General features: G+C 42.7%; 1 protein-coding gene across 24 annotated transcripts in view; it reads left to right on the top strand.

Moving 5' to 3' along the window:
* LOC109852009 (CUGBP Elav-like family member 1) overlaps window positions 1–20,883 on the top strand; it is a 406,212-nt gene that overhangs the window by 157,207 nt on the left and 228,122 nt on the right. For 23 of the 24 annotated variants that reach the window (XR_002249961.1, XR_002249960.1, XM_020422721.1 and 20 more), the window contains one exon: window positions 627–1,316. The exons of the other annotated variant lie outside the window; for it this stretch is intronic. Coding sequence is in view for 21 of the 23 variants with exons in the window: in XM_020422721.1 (XP_020278310.1) it covers window positions 1,120–1,316 (197 nt within the window). In the remaining 2 variants the exon portion in view is untranslated. The remainder of the gene's footprint in view (window positions 1–626; window positions 1,317–20,883) is intronic. 24 annotated transcript variants of the gene reach the window in all.

A 20,883-nucleotide genomic window follows, 5' to 3' on the forward strand; every position in this document is an offset into this window, starting at 1 on the left:
CAGTTTCTCGTAAGAGGCCTCAGCGCGCGCCCTCTCACAGGCAGTTTTCCCTCGCGGTGTCATCCCCTTGTTTTCGAGTCGGCGCTCGTCTCCGCGCGCGCGTTTCCGTCGCGTTTTCTTTGCGTCCGCGCGGACAAAATTACAATGCCGAACGTGCTGTTTGGAGTCGACGAGTTGTGAAATTATTACTGTTATTATTATGAGAACTATAACCAAGCAGATACGTTTACGAATAAATAACTTAATTGTTATTGTCATTGTTTACTTTTGAAACTATGGAGAAACTTACTTACTTTGCTTTGATTCGAATTTCATATATATTAATAAGTTTTCGTGAGTAACATTTAAATTGCACAATAATACAAATACCTGAAAAATATGATTTTTAAAAATATTAAAAAAATAAACACAAGATATATTTTATGCGATTAACTTATTTGTCTGCAATCCGTGCGATTCGTAGACAGCGGATTGTTTTTATGTCGGATTTTAAATTCGAAAAAAAACTCGAATCAAAATGTAAATTTAAACTTACCGACACGTGTGCGCTCCGACATAATCAGACGATCGATATGATTTCGCAAACAAAATAGATAAAACTCTTATCAGCCGATGCTTGTCCACAGGGTATTTCGCGTTCGAGACGAGGATCGCGTCGCAACGGATCTCGAAGGATATACCTCAAGTATTCATCTGACGTTCTAAAGTACACGAAAGGGACGATCGGATCGATCACCTAGCGAGCGCTGAGTCGCCGAACGAGAAAGTAGTCGGAAACACCGGCGGGACCAGCAGTCATTCGGCCGCGCGCCTCGTGTTGTCGATTCGCGCAACTCACGTGATGAGCGTGTGCTTCTCGCGCTGAGATCTCGGGAGCCGTATCGCACACACGAACGCAGTTCGTGAATCGCTGGCCGAGAGTGTACTTGTGTGTTGTTCGCGCGTTTCGATCCGGGATAGAAAATCCCCGAAAGTATATAGCTCCATTTTGACGCACGCACAAGTAGAGTTTGAGGGTTGACACCTTCAAACCGCAAGCGTACAACAATCCTGTCTTCGTCAAAGTTAAACGAGGCCGAGCGCAGGAGGCACCGACAGCCGGTCGCCAAGCGAACTCCCATGAAAATGCTACAGTCGCTGAACGCTCTGGCGGGCAAAATCTCGCCAGGCTCGCCCACCGACAGCAACGCCAACAAGGTGCACATGCATAACAACAACAACAACAATAACAACGTGGTGCATCACCATCCCTACTCCAAACAGCAGGCGCAGCCGTCTCCGTCGCACTCGGCCAACGGCGACCAAAAGGAAAACACGTAAGTTTTTCTTTTTTGTTTTCTATAAGCTGTTATTTTCTCTTTCGAACGCGCGATTTGACAAAAATCCATAAATAAGATTGCCCTCGGCGTGTTGTCGTTTTTTTGTCAACAATCCGCGACTTAACTGTGCTCGCATTTTGCATCGAATATCCGACACGGCCACGTTGATAGAATATCAAAGAGATGGAATCTTACGTATCTCTCCGCGAAGATCATTTGCAATAAATTCATTATCGCTCTAGAGCTAATTTTAAATTTTAGATTGTTATTGCAATTACCGAATCAACGAAGATAAACAATTATCACAAAACCGTTCTTTCAGAAAATATGAAAATTCTCAGCGGATCTCTCTCGCTCCCTCTATATCTCATTAAAGTAAATTGTTAATTACACTAACAAACCGCGATGATGTTTGCACGTGTGCCGCTGAATAATTACCAACTTGAAAGTAGGTCGTCTACGTTGCGATTGCCCATTTCGCACTGATAACAGGGGGTGGGGGGTTACGAGAATTCGTCCATTACACGGGTAAATCTCGCTGCCCGTCGCTGCGATCTGTTAAAATGTTTTGTTTACAACGTTTGCTCGTAGTTTATATCCATCGCGTTCAGAACTTCGCGATACCGTTTCAAGGTTAATTAACATATTCAAGAGGCGGTTGCAGCGCAACGCCCGATTTAACGTTAACCCCTGTGTAACGAGAATTTCTTGCGTTATCTGTGTCGGGCGAAGCCGCGACGTCGCGCGCCGACGTCGCTTTTGTGCACGATAATTGTTACTTAACACATCGCGCCTGTTAAATGCCCTCGCTGATACATTTAGGACGACGTTGCTACTGCTACGGTTGCGTAGAATGCGCGACTGCGATTTATTCGACTAACTCTTCGGGCGAATTTCAGCCTAAATTGTCCAAAATACGAGTTACGAGCCAAGTTTGTCACAATTAATTCCAGGCGACAATGCCTATGCTCCGTAACGGGGAATAAAACGTCTTAATTAAGTTAAGAGGATTCTGATTGCAGTTTTGTTTGTGAAAAATGATAATATTTTATATGCACTTATTAAGAAAAGTTTCTGCGTTTGGATGTTTTTTGTTGCGACGCGTAGTCTTAAGTAATCGTTGACTTTAAACTTTTGTCTCTCCCGCTACCCGTCTCGATTCACACAACGGAAAACAAAAAATTAGAAAATGTAATTTAAGGTTTATCCCGTGCCACGTTTGCAGTTCGCTTCTTTTTTTTCCATAATTTCATTGTTTGCGAAAGCCGAGAATGAGATACTTCTTGGCTTTAATGAAAAAACCGTCCCGCGAGATCCGATCCAAGTGCGCTTCCTTCGCGAAAAGATCGAGTGGAAAGGAACGGGGGGAGAGTAGCGCATAATATTCGAGAGATAATATAAGAAACATTACGCTTTTAAAGCTTTCCTCTTGCGCGCCGAGTCAAGAGTTTTCTCTCGCAAAACGTCTTGATTATACGAAACAGATAAGAGTTCTTGAAAATATAAACACACAGCGCCGAGATCCGTTCCTGCTAATTATATCTCGTCCTTAGCCTCGGGAGAGCGCTCGAAAACGCGCGTGGGTCCGCTTGTGACGTCGTCGCTGGATAATCTGTAACTTTTTCATAAGCGCGGCCTTAAAAAGGCTGTTTACGAGAACAAAGAGAGCCGAGCTCCTTTAGAACAAGGGCCCACGTTTCTACTCTATGTCCCCTTCTAATGGAAAAAGTATTTATGCGCGGAAAATGTCACGACGCTCTTCATCATCGTAAAGTCTTCCCTTTACCGTGTGCTCCGGTATTCTTTCAGGAATCATAAAAGGAAATAAAACAAAAAAGAGACGTAAAAAGAGGACGGAGAACAGAGACTGTAAAGAAAGAGAGAGAGAAAGAGATAGAGAAAAATTTTTTTTTCTCGTCATCGAAAAGGGGGTTGGTCGCTGCGAATGGCGCCCTTCTTCATTATTTCGTTACGTCACGTAAACGTAAGGAACGGGAAGGGAGGATGAAGGCCTAAAATAACTCTGGCATTCTTCCCGATGTGAGAGGAGATCCTCTCCCTTTTGGTCTTCAACGCGACATCGCGCCCATCCTTCACCTCTTTCTCTCACCTCTTCGCTCCCTGACTTTTCAGTCTTCTTCATCTACTCCCCGTAGAACGGATGTCGCTAAAATATGTACCCGTCTTATGTAAAACGCGCGCGATTCGAAGCGCGGAATTTCTCGTTCGGCGGAACTTTAGGTATGTCGGCCGAGGTTCAACGTAAACGCCTTTTTTTTCGAACGATCTATGAAATTGAAAAAATAAATTCGAAAGAAACACTCGCTTTCAATTAGCCAGTTGTCGGGATAACGACAAAATACATACATCCAATCGACAAGGGTCTTCGGCGAAACGTCCATTTATCATAAAAGTCGTTTTAGGGGAGACGGACGTAAATAATTCATGTAACGCGGCTTTGTAAGGCGTAAAGTAAAAAAACTATAGTTTATATTTAATTATTATTTCTCTCTCTCTCTCTCTCTCTCCGATAGTCACAATATATATTTTATTTTTTCAAATAAAAGATGTAGCATAGTAATTGAAAATAGAAATTAAATAGAAATTAAATTTGTTTGCGCTAATTTTTATATGTGCGTAAGTGTTATAGGAAAAAAAATAAATAAAAACAAATTATGAAGGTTTTTTTACGAGTATTGAAACTTCACACAGAGATAAAGGAATTTTTTTTTTTAATATAATTATCTACCGCTCGCCGAGCCGCCAATAAATCTCGTAAAATGGCATCGCTAAATAGAAAGCGTAACATATTGTCGCGCAAAATACCGGTGACATAAAATAAATGATATATCGATGTGCGCGCGACATGCGATGTTTATTTAAATTTTACACCATGTAAATATGGACCGATATTGCCGCGTGACGTGTTTTATTTATAGCGTTGCGATATATTACCACAATGAGCGGTTTGGTTGCATCATACTTTAATAAGCGACGCGCAACGTGACGGTAAACAATTTTACTTTGATAATTAATTCATGTTCCACTTTCCTTTGTAAGCCAAGGGAGAGAGAGCGAGAGACACGATTCTAAGTTAAATTGTTACATAAGTTTACACGAGCGCACTAACGGCATGCCAGGCTTCCTTGACAATTGTAGGGTTTAAGTGATATGTGCGACTCCAGGGAGGAATCCGTTTAACAAAGGGATCGCGGTGGACCCTAAAGGTCGTACGAGGGTCCCTTTATCTAGATTCGAATGCTTCGCCACGCTGGCAACACATAGAAATTAATTCCTACTTGCCGACAGGCACGATTTCTATCTGCCCGGTCGTCTTGGAGAACGATTAGGATTACCACAAAGTTTACTCGCTGCGAATTACGTAAATATTTGTTACGCGATACAGCGTTTCTACGTGGCGCATTGGTTGCATTATCACGTCCTATCTAGACACATAAGCTGATAACAATTCTTATCGGGTCTCGCGTCGCCGCGTTAGCCTCGTCGAACGGAGACGAACGTTTTCTCTCATATTTGTAGTTTATATCAAAAATCTTTCACAATACGTAATTTTGTTACATTTTCTAAATTATCAGATATTTCTTGAGCCCGATGATTTTCACGTCGATTATAAATTACAGAGGCAACAAGTAAGATTTATTACTGACATAGATAAATATGTTATTTATGGATATAATTGAGTTTTAATCTTCTCGCACACGAGATTTCATTCTCGCGAACGTTTATTAAGTCGAGACGGTCGTCACTTGCTACCTCTGCCTGTAAATTTGCATTGTATTCTATTTGACGTGCATTGCTTTCTCTTTTTTTTATTCGACGTGGTGATATATACATACATCGATCATATTTCCACCCGTCTCGTCGCTAATGCGTACACACATTTCTTTCCGCGTGCCATTAATTCGCGAAGCCCGCGATACTTGCGACGCGAGAGCGCAACGCGCGAGAGATTGGGAATTATATTATCTGACGGAGAGAGGAATTGGAACTCTCTGCAAACAGCATTACCGCGCCATCCGTCTTCCTATCGGCACCTCCTCCAACGAACTTGGCCGATAGATCATTTTTCTATCTTCGAGTTGTCGTATCCGGTCACGTATCCCGGCCGTAGATCCTCATATTCCGCCTTCGCAGCCGGTTTTAACCGGCTGGTTCGACGAATCGCACTCGCATGCGCTCTTTCGCGCGCGCGCGCGTTCGCTTTTACGAAAATTAAATCCGTATCGATGAAGCGAGTTCTCGTTTCCGTGCTTTTAAGCCGGCGAAATCGACCGACATCGTCGTCGGAAACAGACATGAGAAACACTTAAAATCCGCGCGAAGCCGTGGCGATGCAATCCGGTCGGGAAGAATCAGAGAAAGATTTACGAAAGCCACTGACGGAAATCAAGACATCAGACACAAAGAGTGAGCGCCGGTACTATTGTTAGGTTTCGCTAGACTTCAGCATCTGTCGTCCGTCGCGACAAGCACTTTAGCGACGAACGTGATCGCTCTCACAGCGGCGGAAAGATGAAACGGATAACGCACGTTGAAACTTCGAAAAGCTTCCGTTCTTCCGATTTTGTAAAATAGAATAAACGGCACAATAATGCGTATTTGTTGAGTGATAAAAGGAAAGAAAAAAAGAGAATGTTCGCGGAAAGAAAAGTTTTATTATTACGTGACCGCGGCAAGAAACATTTGCTAAGTCTGCCGAGTTGTTTTGTTTCACTAACAAAGCTTAGCACATTTTTAGTGACTAATCTTGCTATTGCAGCAAAAAATGTTTTTCTTCATTTTTCAAATTATTTTTACACGAAACACTGAGAAAGCTCGATGTGAACCGTCTTATGAAAAATAACTTTTTAATTTTTAAACTGCCACATAGCTTTAAACGTTATTCTTTTTTTTGACGCGTTCATCCTTCGATTTATTTATCCCGGTAGGCGGTCGTCGCCGGGAGAATTCCGCTAAATCTCTTCAAAAGTGCCCGAAGCGTGTGCATTCCCGACGAGCACGGGGGCGTGAGAGACATAAGGAGATGGGGGAAGGAAAGGGGAGAGAAAAGAGGCAACTTTGAGTGCTGCTGGTAGCGAGTCTGGAAAAGAAAGGACGATGGGAGAGAGGCATCGTCTGAGAAATCTGACAAATCCGACAAATCCAAATACAGAAAATCCCGCCGAGCACGCGCCTACCACTTCGGGCTACGCCGCCGTCATCTTTTTTCTCTAACCTCCTCTCCACTCCCCAAACCACCACCTTCGCCGTCCGTCCGCCGCCCTTTTCATGTGAGCAGCAGACGCTCGGGCGTCCCACTCCGCGCGTCGTCGGTGGTTGCGTTCTCTCCTTGTAGGCGTAAGCAGTTGCCGAGCATGGCGTCGCCCATGAAGCACGTAGCCGTGATATTGTCACATGCCTCCGGTGCAAAGCTCCAAATTGTATCGTCGTCGCCGTCGCGCGGTGCATGTGCGACCGACGACGACGACGACGACTACTACTACTCCGCGTGCGTCTGCTCGTATCTTCCTTCTTTCCCGCTTCACACCGCCGCCTCATACCGCTTACACCGACGACGACAATAATATCCGACACGCTCCAGCTATTCCTTCTCTTTTCGAGCTGACGGCATTGTCTTGCAGTTTTTCCTTCTCCTTCTTTTTTCCTCATCTCCACCACGCGACGATCCGAACGGCACGTCCGCGGAACGTAAGAACGCGATTGGTGAACTAGAAAATGTACGGTTACATTCTCCCGAAGGAGGGATTCTTTTCGGAATAAATTTAACGCTCAGATATTTATGTTGTGTCGAGTTTAGATCGAGGTCGGTATCTCGTTTGCCACTGTTTCTTTTATATACACAGTATATAGCACAGCTTTGTTGACTCGATATCGTAAATTCGTTGTTTGATAAAAATACTTTTGACGATATGTATCTTGAGATCGGCCAACTCCTCGAGTGATTTACACACGATAAATGTACGAGGTTTAATATACTACATATTGCGCGCGAAGTGTAACGCCTCTTTACGAGAACACTTTCCCGAAGAAAGATTTGAGCCCGGTTGCTGGCTCCCCGGTGTCACTATTCACGCTTTCAATGATAAGCTGTTATCCTCTCTCTTGCTCCGGTGCTCGTGCCACGCCAGTACACTTACCGGATATTCGTTCATCATAATTCAATCCCTCCATCGCGCGCGGCTCGCCTTCGGCGCGGCGAACCGATCAAATCCATCACGCCGCGGAAGGCAAAATTTTATCAACGAATCTACTTAAGCGGATAACAGAGCCGTTACTTTGTTCGCTAATCCGCGAGTTTCCGGGCGAAGGGGGTGGCTCGTCCGTGGGGGCGCTTTTAACATCCCGTAATCTGTCGACGGTAATCTTTTCATCCCCTCGGCCGCCACCGCTATACGAGATCTCGCGAAAAAGCGCCGGAACGGAGGCACGAACGGAAATAGACACGCGCGCGGGAGAGAGGGCGTGCGAATTCGCAGGCGATGCAATTTGTCGGATCTATAAAAGCGACGCTGCCTGTAGTAAAGCCACTGATGGATGTGCTTAGGTTGCGGCACGGTAATATGACTCGTAACATATTTCCAGCCGCGCTAACTCGTCGCCATTGCGACGGCATATAATCGAAGCGCGAGCCCTCCTCGTCTTCGCGTCGTTTGTTGCGGAAATAACGCGCTCGCTCGTTAATCTTTTCCGAGTTTCTCTCTCTCTCTTTGTCTTTTGTGCTTTTTTTTTAATTTAAATTGTAAAATTTTTCGTACGTTGTTCTAGCACAAATGTGAATGAATAATCGGGTCTACGGCTTGTTTTTATATAGGAAAGAATATGTCCGTCATATAACGAGTAACAAAAGGTTTTGTGAAGGTTAAGAACAAAAGCGAGATCGATCGAAGCAACTCTATCGTGAAAAGTTTGCGAGTTGAGAAACGTCGCTGTGAAGTTTTTGCTAGAAACTCTCTTGTACGTGCTCGTTGTTTCTTTTTTTTTTTTACGCCTTGCATCGAACGCATGTTGCTCGCTGGTATGCCTTTTCCCTCCCCCATGTTAAAGAGAAAACAAGTACTTTTATTAATTATAGGAACAAAATTACGACGTGGCCCCGTAGCAAACGTTGTTGCGCAGTGCTAATTAAATTTTAATTAAAACTGTCGTCTGTTCGTGTCATTGAGCTAATATATGACGATGACGCATTGTGCTGATGCAAAATATATTGCACGACGCTTAATGGCTCTGTAAATATTGTTGTTAACTGCGCGCTGTCAAAATGTGTCAACACTACATTAAAACGCGGACGAGAATTATTTTCGCTCTTCGTATATAGTTTTATATCACATAATCACTCAAAAATGCTATCTCATTAATCGATAATTATTGCCGTTGTTCGAAATTATTACGCAAAACTTATCGCACGCTGAAATTGAAATTGTTTTTAAATCAACATAAACAGGCAAAGTAAAACCGTATATTCTTTTACATGCAAATTGCATATTGATGCGACATGTTATTTTTACAATTAAATTTCTTATTTTTATGTTAAAATGTATTCGCAAACGTCATTTGTTTCTCGACGCGATCTCTGATCGAAGAAAAGTATTGTTCTTGCGGCAAACATTTGCGCGATAAACGCGTCGACGAACTTGTGCGCAGCGACAATGGCGTGCAAAATTCACGACGCGATAGAATTCGGTTTGTCGCTGTTGGATTGCGTTTTGCATTGGCTCGGATTCATTATCAACGTCGCGCTCGCGCAGATAGAGACTCTCTTGGCGGTGAATCGTCGGCCGAATAGTGAAACACGGAGACGAAAGAGCCGAACGAGATCTGCGGGGGTTGAAAGGAAAAGTTGCTCGTTCTAGCGACCTACTTGTCGCCTACGCCCGCCACGTTTGTCGTCGTTGATGTCGTCGTAGTCTCGTGTTTCCAGGCCCAGGCCGTCGTTGTTTACAACGGCAGTCCTTTGCAAACGAACAAGGAGCCTCTTTGTAAAAGGGTTGTTATAATCGACGTTCATCCCAGCGCCGTCAGCAGAAAGCCGCGCACTCTGTATTGCGGGTATAAAGTATCAATGAATATCTCTGCTCGCGCGCTGTGCTGAGGGAAATAGAGCCCCGTTATGCGAGAGACACAATTAGCCACGCATAAATTACAACGCGTTGCTTCGACCGTGATACAGAGACGCGGAACGGATAATTGCTTCGAGAAAAAGTTGCATGTACGTGGGAAGAGAAAAATTGTTTATAAAAAATAGTATCACACAAAAAAGCGTAAAACTTTATTTGAAACGGTTTAATAAGAACAAATATCTGAAATATATACGTGACTCGAGATAATTATTATTCGTAATTCGTGCGAATTACGTGTGTAAAATGTTTCTCGATAAAACTCAAAAGGCTCGCGATTGTCCGCAATAAAGAAGATGATAAGCAAATAAGGTGCGGCAGATTGCGCGTAATAAGATAAGGACAAAACGCGCGAAGTGAGATTTCAGCGCGGTTTTATTGTCCCGATCGGTCGGCTCGAAGTAGCGACGTATCGGAAAAGCGGCCGCCGCCTCTCTTGCGTTCCCGTTTCTCTTTGACGATTAGAACTTTACACGCTACGGGAGCCGGTATGAATAAAGGATAAGGGCATATGTAACGTTACGTCGTGAGACGGTACGCGCGTGCTCGCGCGCGCGTACGTGGTTGTATGTACCGTAAACACGTGCCGACACGTACTATCGATCTCGTGCAAAATTAAAGCGCACGCCTGCAATTCCCGCAGTCGTAGCACTCGTGAATTATTCCCGCCGGGGGGAGCCCCCCGAGTCCTTGACCTCCGTAACAATTACCCGTGATTCCGACGGAACGTTCGCGCCGCGAATCCGCATTTATCTCGCGGAGAGACCCGACGGCGAGAAACGAGTCATTCGCCCCGCGCGAGTTCGGCAACCGAGAGAGCACACGCCTATTAAACCGAGAAACGCTTGAACTTGATTCCCGGGACACGCGATTTCGCGCGATCGATCCGCGCGGCTCAGACCACCCTTTTTCCGTTTCGGAGTAATACTCTCGCGCACGAAAGGATTCTTATCGCCTACTTCTACGTCTGGTGCGCGTAATCTGCTCGCCGCAAAATTGGGCCATCTACTCTCTCTCCACGCAAATTTAATTTCTCGATTTGGTTGAAAGTGTTCACAAGATTGTTGGAGTCGATGCTCGCAAGGAAGCTCGACAAATACGATTTTCAAGGTTGTATTATTCGACAATAAATATTTTCATAAAATTGTGTGGTTACGTACAAAATTTGTGTTACAGGTAAACAGAATAAATTTGATATATATTTATATATAATACATATTAATATATTTGTAAAGAAATTGTTTTCTAACAATTCGCGAGGAAATTTATTTCAGCATTAATCAAAGTAAAACCTTCGTTTTCGATTCAATTTTTGCTATTTGTGATTGAAAGGGTCGTGAAAAAATTCGTCGGCTCGAGACAGTGTTCGCGTATTGATCTGTCAAGCTTTACATGTACGTATGTATTCCCTGTGATTTATCACATCGTGTGCAACGTAATGTATTTTTGCATCGGATTATTGAAAGCACATCCGAATTTTATTTGAAAACGAATATTTCCCAAAATATCGGCGGCGCAGTTTAAACGAGGTCCGGTGATAATGACTATCACGTAATTTATCTCGATTAGCGATATGTTCACGCAACACGAGAATGATCGATTGGGTCGCGGGCTTTCCGATCTATCGAGCTATTTGTGCTCTTGTAAATGATATAACACATCATTAATGCAATTGCGAATAATCGGTTAGCACGAGTAATATTTTCCGATTACATCCACTTTGTCATTTATTATTTATCCGAAATATATTCTAGGGAAACGTTACGGTCGACGTAATTACGAAGAAATTTACTTATCTCCGATGGAATATCACAAATTGTATTATATTTGTTATTTGCGTATTTAGCTTTTCGATTTTATGCGGGAACCACGCCATTTCATACATGTGTGTGTGCGTGATAATCTCTGAGAAAAATTCTAAATATCGCACTGAAGGAACTCGCACGCCAAACAAAATGGCGTAATTCCGCCGTGTGTTTTTCCCTGAGCAAAGGTAAGCAACCGGCTCTTGGAGGAGAAGTACTTCATGGTGTGGTGTTTTCTTATCCTTTTGTTTTAGATCCGTCTTCCCGCAGGAAAGCAGCTACACGAAAGTCCACTCCGACCACTTAGCGAAAACTAAGTTACCAAGTAATTTTTCATTTTCCTTAACTGCCAGGTGTCTTACTGTGTATCGGTTGATTCGATGAGAAACGTAGAGGAATGGCCGTAATCCAGTTAGGAAGTATTTCTCGAAGCTGCGCTATTAGATCCCTTCGATTCCGCGCCACGTTTCTTTGCGAAACCATCTCGCAGCAGATTTCACGATATAACTCCCGCACAAGCACGATGTTCCGACCGATAATAGACCCGAACGAAGATTGATTCACTCGCTGTCTCTCTGTAATGTACAATGTCACAAGTAACGCGACAGGTAAAATTGATTTTTTGTTTCAAATTTTATTAAAAGCAGAAATCGCAACTTCTCTGTTCACTTTGTCGTGCATTTGATGTAAAACGGAAATCGTGAGAGATTTCCGACAATTTTATCTTTAGATATACTACATTTATATCGTCGATTCCAACCACCGTATGTTATAAGACACATCAATTCAATAATACGAAAAGTCAATATCTTTCTCTCTCTGCGGTGGAGCACGATATATTTCTTTGAGACGCGAGCACAGGTTCGTATTGCCTAACATGCGGCACGTTCCGAGAGTATCGGCGCGAAATTTATTCGATGGGCTAATAACGCGGTCGGGTCGCAGCAGACCGCGGGATAGTATCAAATTCCGCCTTCGATTCACCCCTTCGAGCCCCCGCGTCGGGGGCGCCCCTTCGCAGTCCTACCCTATATCCGCGCGCCGATATCGACTCCACCTACGTTCAATCTGGGAACCCGTTCGCATTAGCATGTTATTGGGCGGTTGTTTACTTCGGGTTAATCGTCACCTCTGGCGCCAACGATGCGGCAAGAGGGCGAAAGAGGGACCGGTGGCGATTTTCATTGGCCGGGCGAATCTTTCCGATCCGATGGCGATTCAGATCAACTCGAAACGAAATTGCGCGATTAAGCAATATAGTTTGTCTTTAATTAAAATGAAGAAATGGCTGGGAAAAAAACTGTTGAAGCACCTTTTGATCCTCAGTTTTTTTTTTTATTTTTACGAAATTAGAGCGACAACAAGTTAATTTTAATGTTTCTTAATACTTTTAATAATTCGGATTAACTAAACAAACCTAGAAAAAATGCGTTAAAGCAGTGTTAAGAAGAAGCGAGTGCAAAAAAGGTTGCGCGGACTGTGCGACTCGGTTACAGTGTTTTTAATAAATAAACGCGTTCCAGTATATGCGAGGAAGAACGTTCGTCTTTCTTCTGTCGCAAATGAATCGCGAGCGGATTTAATCCGGACGGGAGTAGTGTCGCGTGTCTCTCCGGTGTTAAAATCTGCAGAGAGCGAGCGGGAGAAAGCTTACTAGAAGGATGGAGAGTTAATTAAACGAATAAATAACGTAACAAAGCCTTGGTGAGGAATCCAGTGATGGGAGTGGAAAAACGAGAGAGAGAGAGAGAGAGAGAGAGAGAGAGAGAGAGAGAAAGAGAGAGAGAGAAAGAGAGAGACATGTCACTGAGAAAGGGAGAACTGAAGCAAGGAACAGGAGCAGGAGAACACGACCGCACTCGCCGATCCTCTTTCAGAGACTCGGTGTTGCAGATATACGCCGCATTGTCTGCACCTTCCATTCTTCCTTCCTCTCTCTCTCTTTCTCTCTTTCAACTTGAAAGCACGCGATGTCCTGCGATCAATGTCCTTCGCCTCCGCCTTTCATCCTGTTTGTCATTATTGCTCGCTACGCTCCCGTCTTCGCTTCTCTATGACTCTTTGCCAACGAGCCGATACTTTGACCAACGTACAACGGGGGCGTCGTATTACAACAACGGTGTTGTTCGCAGTCGCGCGTTAATTAAAAAGCGCCGGGGGCTGTCTAACGCAATCCACACCGCGATAGGGTTATCATTTGTCGGAATCTCATTTTGTCAAACCGATTTCCCGACTACTCAAGCGTTCGAGAGTCTCAAATTGAAACGATCGTGGGAGGAACGACGATGTTCTAACGGAAGTTTTAACTCAGCAGAACGTGTCGAATCGTGAGAATGAAGTTATGGTTGACATACACGCAGACACACACACACACGCGTGTTCTATACATTTTTCATATCTCAACTTTTGTTTCTTTTTCAATTTCCATCGACGATCCGCGTAATTCTGCAGATTCATGGATTTTTTGTTTTTTCTTTTTTTTACAGAAGAGAGAAATCTCTCCTTCTCGTTTTATAGAACTTAAAACTTCCTCTTGCGAGGCGTTCTCTTTAATGGATTTTTGGATTTACGGATTTTTCGTCGCATAGATTTCCCGCCGTCGGAAGACTCCACGCTCGCGCTTTAAAAGTAAGAAAAGAACCGTCGTTTTAGACCCGCCCGCGGCATGAATCGCTCCCGCGAAAAGGGCTCGCCGACACGCAATTGAAGAAAACCGCAAATTAGTCTCTTCGGATACTTCCGGGTCGGTGGGACCGTAAAAATCTGCGATTGCTACCTCAGTCCCCTAATTTTGCCGTGCCACGTAGTCGCTACGCTTGCTCGCAAGACGTTGTCGGGGAGCACTTTCCTTACAAGGCGGATTGAGCCGCCTTCACGGGCGGCAGACACGCGAATTGGATATGACAGTGCCGTGCAAATCCACTTGCATGGCGGAAAAAGCAAGGAGGGAAGGGAAAAAGCCTGCTGTTTTACTTAGAAAATGACGGTTCGCGGAGGCATCGCTACACGATGATAAAAAGGATCAAATATCATACTATTTGCATATTTGGGCATCGCGATCATGCAAACACTGAGATAGGCGCATCAGCCGCAATAAGCCGAATTTAAAAACCATTGTTGGATAATCTGATTTTCGACATTTTAATCTTTTAATGTACATGCAATAAAATTCTTACGTGTGAATTATTGAACTTTAAATTTAATAACAAAACAAAACCCGATGTAATCTCATTTGAAGTGTCGAAAAACTGCAAATATTACATTTGTTTAATTATTCATTACGAAGTAATAAAACAATAATAATAATAAAATAAACCCGATGTAATTTTATTTGAAATATCGAAAAATTGCAAACATTTTATTTGTTTGATTATATTTATTACGGAATGTAATTTCTTACTTTTCAAATAAAGTAGTTATTCTATTGTGCAAACTGTTTACACAGCTAGAAAAAGTTCAATACACTGTCCAAATGGTGAGTGAAAATATGAAGATGTTTCTTGTTTTTTTGTTTAACGTCAAAGGGATTTTTTACGCGCGGCGTTTTATAAATTCGCGTTCGACTTTGTACTTACGTTGAATGAGACCAAGAGGATGGGAGAACGCGCGCGCGCCCGGTCTCTCGCCCTCGTAAATCATTAGTTTTATCAAGCTCATCCGCGTACGTGCTTCTGTTTTATCTGTCGGACTAACTGGCCATTCGTTAAAAGCGGCACAAAAATTTTGAAAACAATGGGTAGCTCGCATACGAGGATTGTTTGATTGGAATACCGCGCGCATGTGTGAAAGCCGGAAAAATACTGTCACGCCAATTGGATGACGAGAGCAATCGACTCGATCGCAAATACACATCACAAACATTGTCGTAGATTAAAAATACGTGGCTGTTAAATTAAAGATCGCGCTGTGAGAATTAACAATGTCTGCAATGCAGTTCTTAGCGAAATAAAAAAATTAATTGACTTTATTTTTCATTGTTACACGCGTAAAGAACGAAAGACATTTGCAGTTCTCCGATATTTTATACGTCTCTATAAATTTTTTTAGACGAGTCCTTCTCACGTGGCTAATTGAATATATTTCATCGTACAATATAACACGAATGAAATAAGACTCTTATTTTTTTAAACAAGAGCTCGATAAAAAGTACATAATGTTTTTTCGATTCGTCGTTTTGGTGGTTTTCTTTGTGCGGGAAAGAACAATCTCTCACAAGAACATATGTTGTATTGGACGAATACCCGCGCGTATTTTTTTATGGATCGGACAGATTGTCACAATGCGAAAGTGAAAAGGAGAGATTGAGGGGGCGGAGATGGCCGGATCGAATCTCGCTGATAACTGGCGAATCTGTGCCGACACGCTCAGAGAGAAAGAATAAAATCGGGCGCACGTCATACGCGGGACGATCTGGAATGATGTTCTGCGATGACGATGCAGATGATGGGCAATAAAAATATACGACTATTGATTCGACGATTTTATGTCTTTGCCTTATTATACATTTAAACTTTTATGTTGATGTGTAGCTCAACGAGTAAAGATTGTACGAAAAAGAATCTTGAAGTGCTCCGCACATATGTGTAGGAAAAAACCTGTATAAATAAAATCTTAAATAGATTATTTGATGTAAATAGTTGTGTAATAATTTATGTTATTAATTTGTCCTACTTATTTGTTCGCACTCGTTTTTTTTATATCGCAGTGTTTGAAAACTGTAATAATCGCAGAATGCCGATCTAGTTTTCATCGCTGTGCCGACTTATTAACGACGCGAAAGTAAACAAATAACGGCGGCCAAACGTAAATATAGCCTGATCCCGCAGTGATCCGGGGTCCATTAACTTTCAACCAAACTCGTCAATTAGAACGCAAGCGCTCTGTGAATTATCGCGCGCTCCCTCCTCCCTCGAAACTTTCTGGCAATAATTGGATCTAAAGCATCCCACCGACGATAGTGGCTTTCGCCTAAGTACACATGGCACTTGGGAAGATCGTTGAACGTTAATGACAAGCACTTATATAATTGGCAGGATGCAATTAAACAATTGAAGTGGCGCTCGCGTTAATGGAGTCGGGGCAAAACTTCGCTCGGCCGAATCGATTTGACACGCTTTTCTTCTTTACGCTAATTAACGCGCAAACGTTATACAAATTGTACTCATTTAATAACATTAATAAGTACCACGATAAGAATCAAGGACTCTACGATATATTCTAAGCGCGATCTCGTGCGAGCTTATCGCGATCAAATCGGAACGACAAGGTTGTGAAGTCCTTTCTTGATTGATTCAAGCATGGAAAAATACTTGAATCATCTCTCGATCTTAACAACTACCAAATGTGCGTCAAAATATTTGCTCGAAAATAAAATAAATAAATCGTCATTATCTCAAAATGCGATTTAGATTTCAGTTTGAGTTGTTTGTGAAAGGTCATGAAAAATTTGATTATTGAAGCATCAAGTAAATACCGAAAATAAAACATTCACTACGGATAACCGTCATGATTCGCAGTATTTTTGTATTCTTTTTTGTCTCAAAACAAAATTATGACAAAGGATAATATTTGGCAGAAGCGAGAAAATTTGCATTTGCGACTATCAATTAGAAAGAAGGTCATTCGCGGAGAATGTAACGACTCAGGATTCGTTAACGCGACAAGATAATGATCTTATGACATTAACGAGCGACTCGCTTTCTTCCCCGTTACCCCGCGCGCGTCGTCGCGCCTCCGGGGATCGTCGCATCGGAAAAGAGGGTGGACGTGTCTGATGAACAGAGGGTTGACAGTTTTGTAACGTCAGGAGGGATTTAATAGTCCGGACAAGAGGCGCTAACCCCTCTTTTCAACCAACGTGTCGAGAATGCGAGATAGGAAAAGCGGACGGGGAGCCGCTCGCGCGCAGGGCGAGAAGTAAAGTAAAACTTTCACGTTACGTTTTTTCCCCTATCCGGCGACAGTTCGCGCGTTTTTTTTTTTTATACGTATGAAGAGGCGCGCTCTGGTATCGACGTTTTATATCGGCAATAATACAATTCGCGCCGACGCGATCCCGCCCGGTGATGACGATAACTCCGTTCCTCTAAGGCAACGTCATAAAAAGCGAATTATTTTGTAACCGCGCGCTATCGCTTTTATGGCGGGAGCAGTTAAACGAGTAAATGTATTCAAAGCTTTTTCGCATTTAACGCGGCGACCCATTGCCGAAAACGCGTTGCGCGCGTTATAGCGCAAGCATTTGATTTTTACATTGTTTTTTTTTTTTAAGATTCTAAAAGGACCCGCAAATTAAATAGAATTGTTAATGATAAACCCAAAGTGATATCTGACAGCGACAAAGAAATAAGTTACATAATTGATACGTAATAAAAAAAAACAATTGCGCGACAGGCGAAGCAATTGAAGAAAAAAACCCCTATAAAATTGTGCAAGACCCGAAGTGAGTGAATAGCGTGATGCATGTGTCGCATAATTCATACGGCGAAGTTGATATTGCCTTCTGCATTTTTATCGGTCTTTTATTTATTTCGTCGCTATGTTTCATCCTGCGATCGTGCAGTATCGCTCGATAACGCGAATAACGACTGCAACGAAAATACAATAAATATTGAGCTCGGCATTTCCGTAAGCAATGGAAATAGCGGCGGGTTTGTTAGTTGCTCTTTTTATGTGTACAAAGTGTTGCAAAAGTGGCTGTACTCTATTTCACGCCGCCCGTCTATACAAATTAAATACACTGTCCAAAGCTTTTATATAAATATTAAATATAAATGAATTCTTCTTTGGTCTACATTTGCAAACTATCTTTCTCCTACCCGACGTACACTCTTTTGATCGAGAAGTGACTATTGCCATTTCATTCAAGTTTTGTTACAGTGTAAAAAAACACTCTAATCTCTCCTCGACTCGTCAAGCATCGTTAGCATATTTGACGTGAAAAACTCTTAAGCGTGAAAGCGAATACAAACTCTCTCCAAGATGTCGCAACGACCTGAAGCATCTCCGATATTTCCAACTTCCGCAGCAGTTGGTATTTTCGAGATACAGCACAAGGTCCGACGCAGTTTCCGGTCGGACGTGCTCGCAACCACTTCCTTCGTATTTGCATTCATTTGCATATGGAATGGAAGATAGAGGCGGGCTTAATGTCGCGGTCCAATCGAGTCGACGTCGTTCACTACTGGTGTATTTCCAATTAGAATTAAATCCCAATGAAGTGGTAATAATGGTGCGTGAAAGATTTTTTTTCAGGCACTTCAACTAACAGATTAAACTTCCAGAAAGTTAATAATTAAGTTTTTGAAAAATTAATTATGAACATTGTGATAACAAAATGTAAGAGATATATGTTGATTTCTCAAATTAACTTACACAAGGGTGGATCAGAAATGTTTCTTGCTTAAGCTGTTTTGTTTGCGTTAACGACGTTTTTCAGGAAGTCGAGCTTTTCACAATAGCTCGGTCATTTAGAGTCGCAAGAACGCGGGAGTGCATCTAATGCACTACATTGTGTTTATTATGCAGTTAGCCTTGCTATTTTAGTCGAGGTGCCACGAGTGAGTCATTCGAGACGCGAGAAACGCATAAGCACGGCCTGTTGAGGAGTCTTCTCGCGCGCGCTTCGCCCTCGCTTATACTCCCTTCCGCTCTCTTTCTCGGAGGGAATATGTTTAGATTTTAGTATCCGCGAGAGAGACACATATTTCCCGCCTTCCATCTTTATAACACATAATCGCGGCCAAGTGTCAAATTACCGCTGTAGTGTAAACACGAGATAAATTCGAGTTCGCTTCAACAGGTTTAAAGAAACAAACGTTCACAAAGAACAAAACGAGTTATAGGCGAAATTTACTTTTTTATTAATATACAAAATTTGCGTCAATAGTAAGAGACAGTGCGAATATTCCGCATCATAGACACATCAAGTATTCTACATATTATGTTTTATTTGATGTCAGCATTGTACAGATATAAATCTCGCGTTAAAACGCTGTTGCTCGTCCGGTTTTTCGCTTCTGGACGCTCGACTTGTCTGAATTACTATATTTTCAGCGCGTTTTTCTCTCTTTTTTGTGCGAATCTCGCAACGAAATCGCAGCGCAGTTTGCATCTCGTAAAAACCGCGACTGCACTGAAAATCGTTTCTTTCATGTTCCTCGGTCCGCGAACGTCGGCAGCGCTTTATTTCGCCGACTACTACTTCCTCAGTTCGATCGGCGTTTTCTCTCGTAAACAGCGCAGACGTCGGAAACCGGAGGAAATGGAAATTCCCGAAGATTTCGACGTTCCGATGTCGTTCTGCAGAAAAGCGTTTACCTCGTGTGGCTATCTGAAATAGAACTCGCGTTCGCTGTTCGTATGGGAGCCTACGAGATTGCAACATCGAGTTCGAATCCATTGCCGCGTCTATTGTTTCGAGAAAATCGACATTTAATATAAAAAATATTTTATTTATATAAACACTAATAATATGAGAACTAAAATAATTTTAAATGTATCCTGTCATAGACAGAATTTATGCGGAAGTGTAAACGTTTTGAACGACCGCGTGTGCACAAAATTTCTTTTTTCGATTTATTTGCGTAAAGACCGAGAGTGTAGATGTTTACGCGACGTTATTATTTTTCTATAGATTTACATTTGGCGTGTGAACGGCGCGAGATTTTTGACATCGAGAGAAAGAGAGAGAGAAATACCGCACGAGGCGACCCGGACCAAAATTTGTATTTTCGAAACGTCACGCGATGCGCCGCTGCAAAATTTGAAATATAAACGCTTCGCGACACTCGCACAATCGTCCTCGAACGAACCAGGCAGTTCTCTCTGTTCTTTTTTTTTTTTTATTTTTTTTTTTATTTTTTTTTTTATTTCAATGCGTTTTTATCGTCCGTAGAATGGTACCTGCGTTGAAATTCTCTCTCTTTCTCTCTCTCTTCCCGTTTCCCTTGGTTCTTTCTCTCGTCCTCGCAGCGCTCTCGATCCAAAATAGGTCGAGAGGACGCAACCGTTGCTATTATAACGCTGCTACCTCGTCCCAATCACTCTAGCTGAAGTCCGGCCAAGTTTTCGATATATTACGCGGTGTCTCAATGAGCTGAAGCCAGTCTGCACGAAATGCCAAGAAGGCGGAGTCTAGCCCGCCCGGCTTGATTAAGAATTAATAGTACTTCCTTTCGAAACAAATTAAGCGCGCTTCCAGATGCGGCTTCCATCCCGGATACGCTATTTTTGCACGCGCTCGCCGAATATCTCGTAGTCACTTCGAGTCGTCAACGCGTTACGCACTGCATACATGAATATTGTCATGCATTACCGTGTGTGAAGTGTAATAGCATCGCGTTGTTAATATTTTGCTACCCATAAATATTTCTTGCGTTTCCGCGCGAATTTCTCAACGAAACAGTTATTGTGTTGATTTTTTGAATTTTTTTACAGAAATATTAAATAATAAATTTTGCGGTCTTAGGAAAGTGAATTAAAATTAATATTATACACACGTACGATAACAACTGTTAATTAGCTAACTCTGTTCGCTAATAAGTCAAGATAAACTTTTTGTCGTTTAATTCTGCCGCGGCGGAAATGAACGAGAGCTGTAGTGCGACGTGAACTGAGAGTCAC

This window comes from Pseudomyrmex gracilis, unplaced genomic scaffold (genome assembly GCF_002006095.1).
Source record: "Pseudomyrmex gracilis isolate BER0280 unplaced genomic scaffold, ASM200609v1 scaffold_23, whole genome shotgun sequence".
NCBI lineage: Eukaryota > Metazoa > Arthropoda > Insecta > Hymenoptera > Formicidae > Pseudomyrmex > Pseudomyrmex gracilis.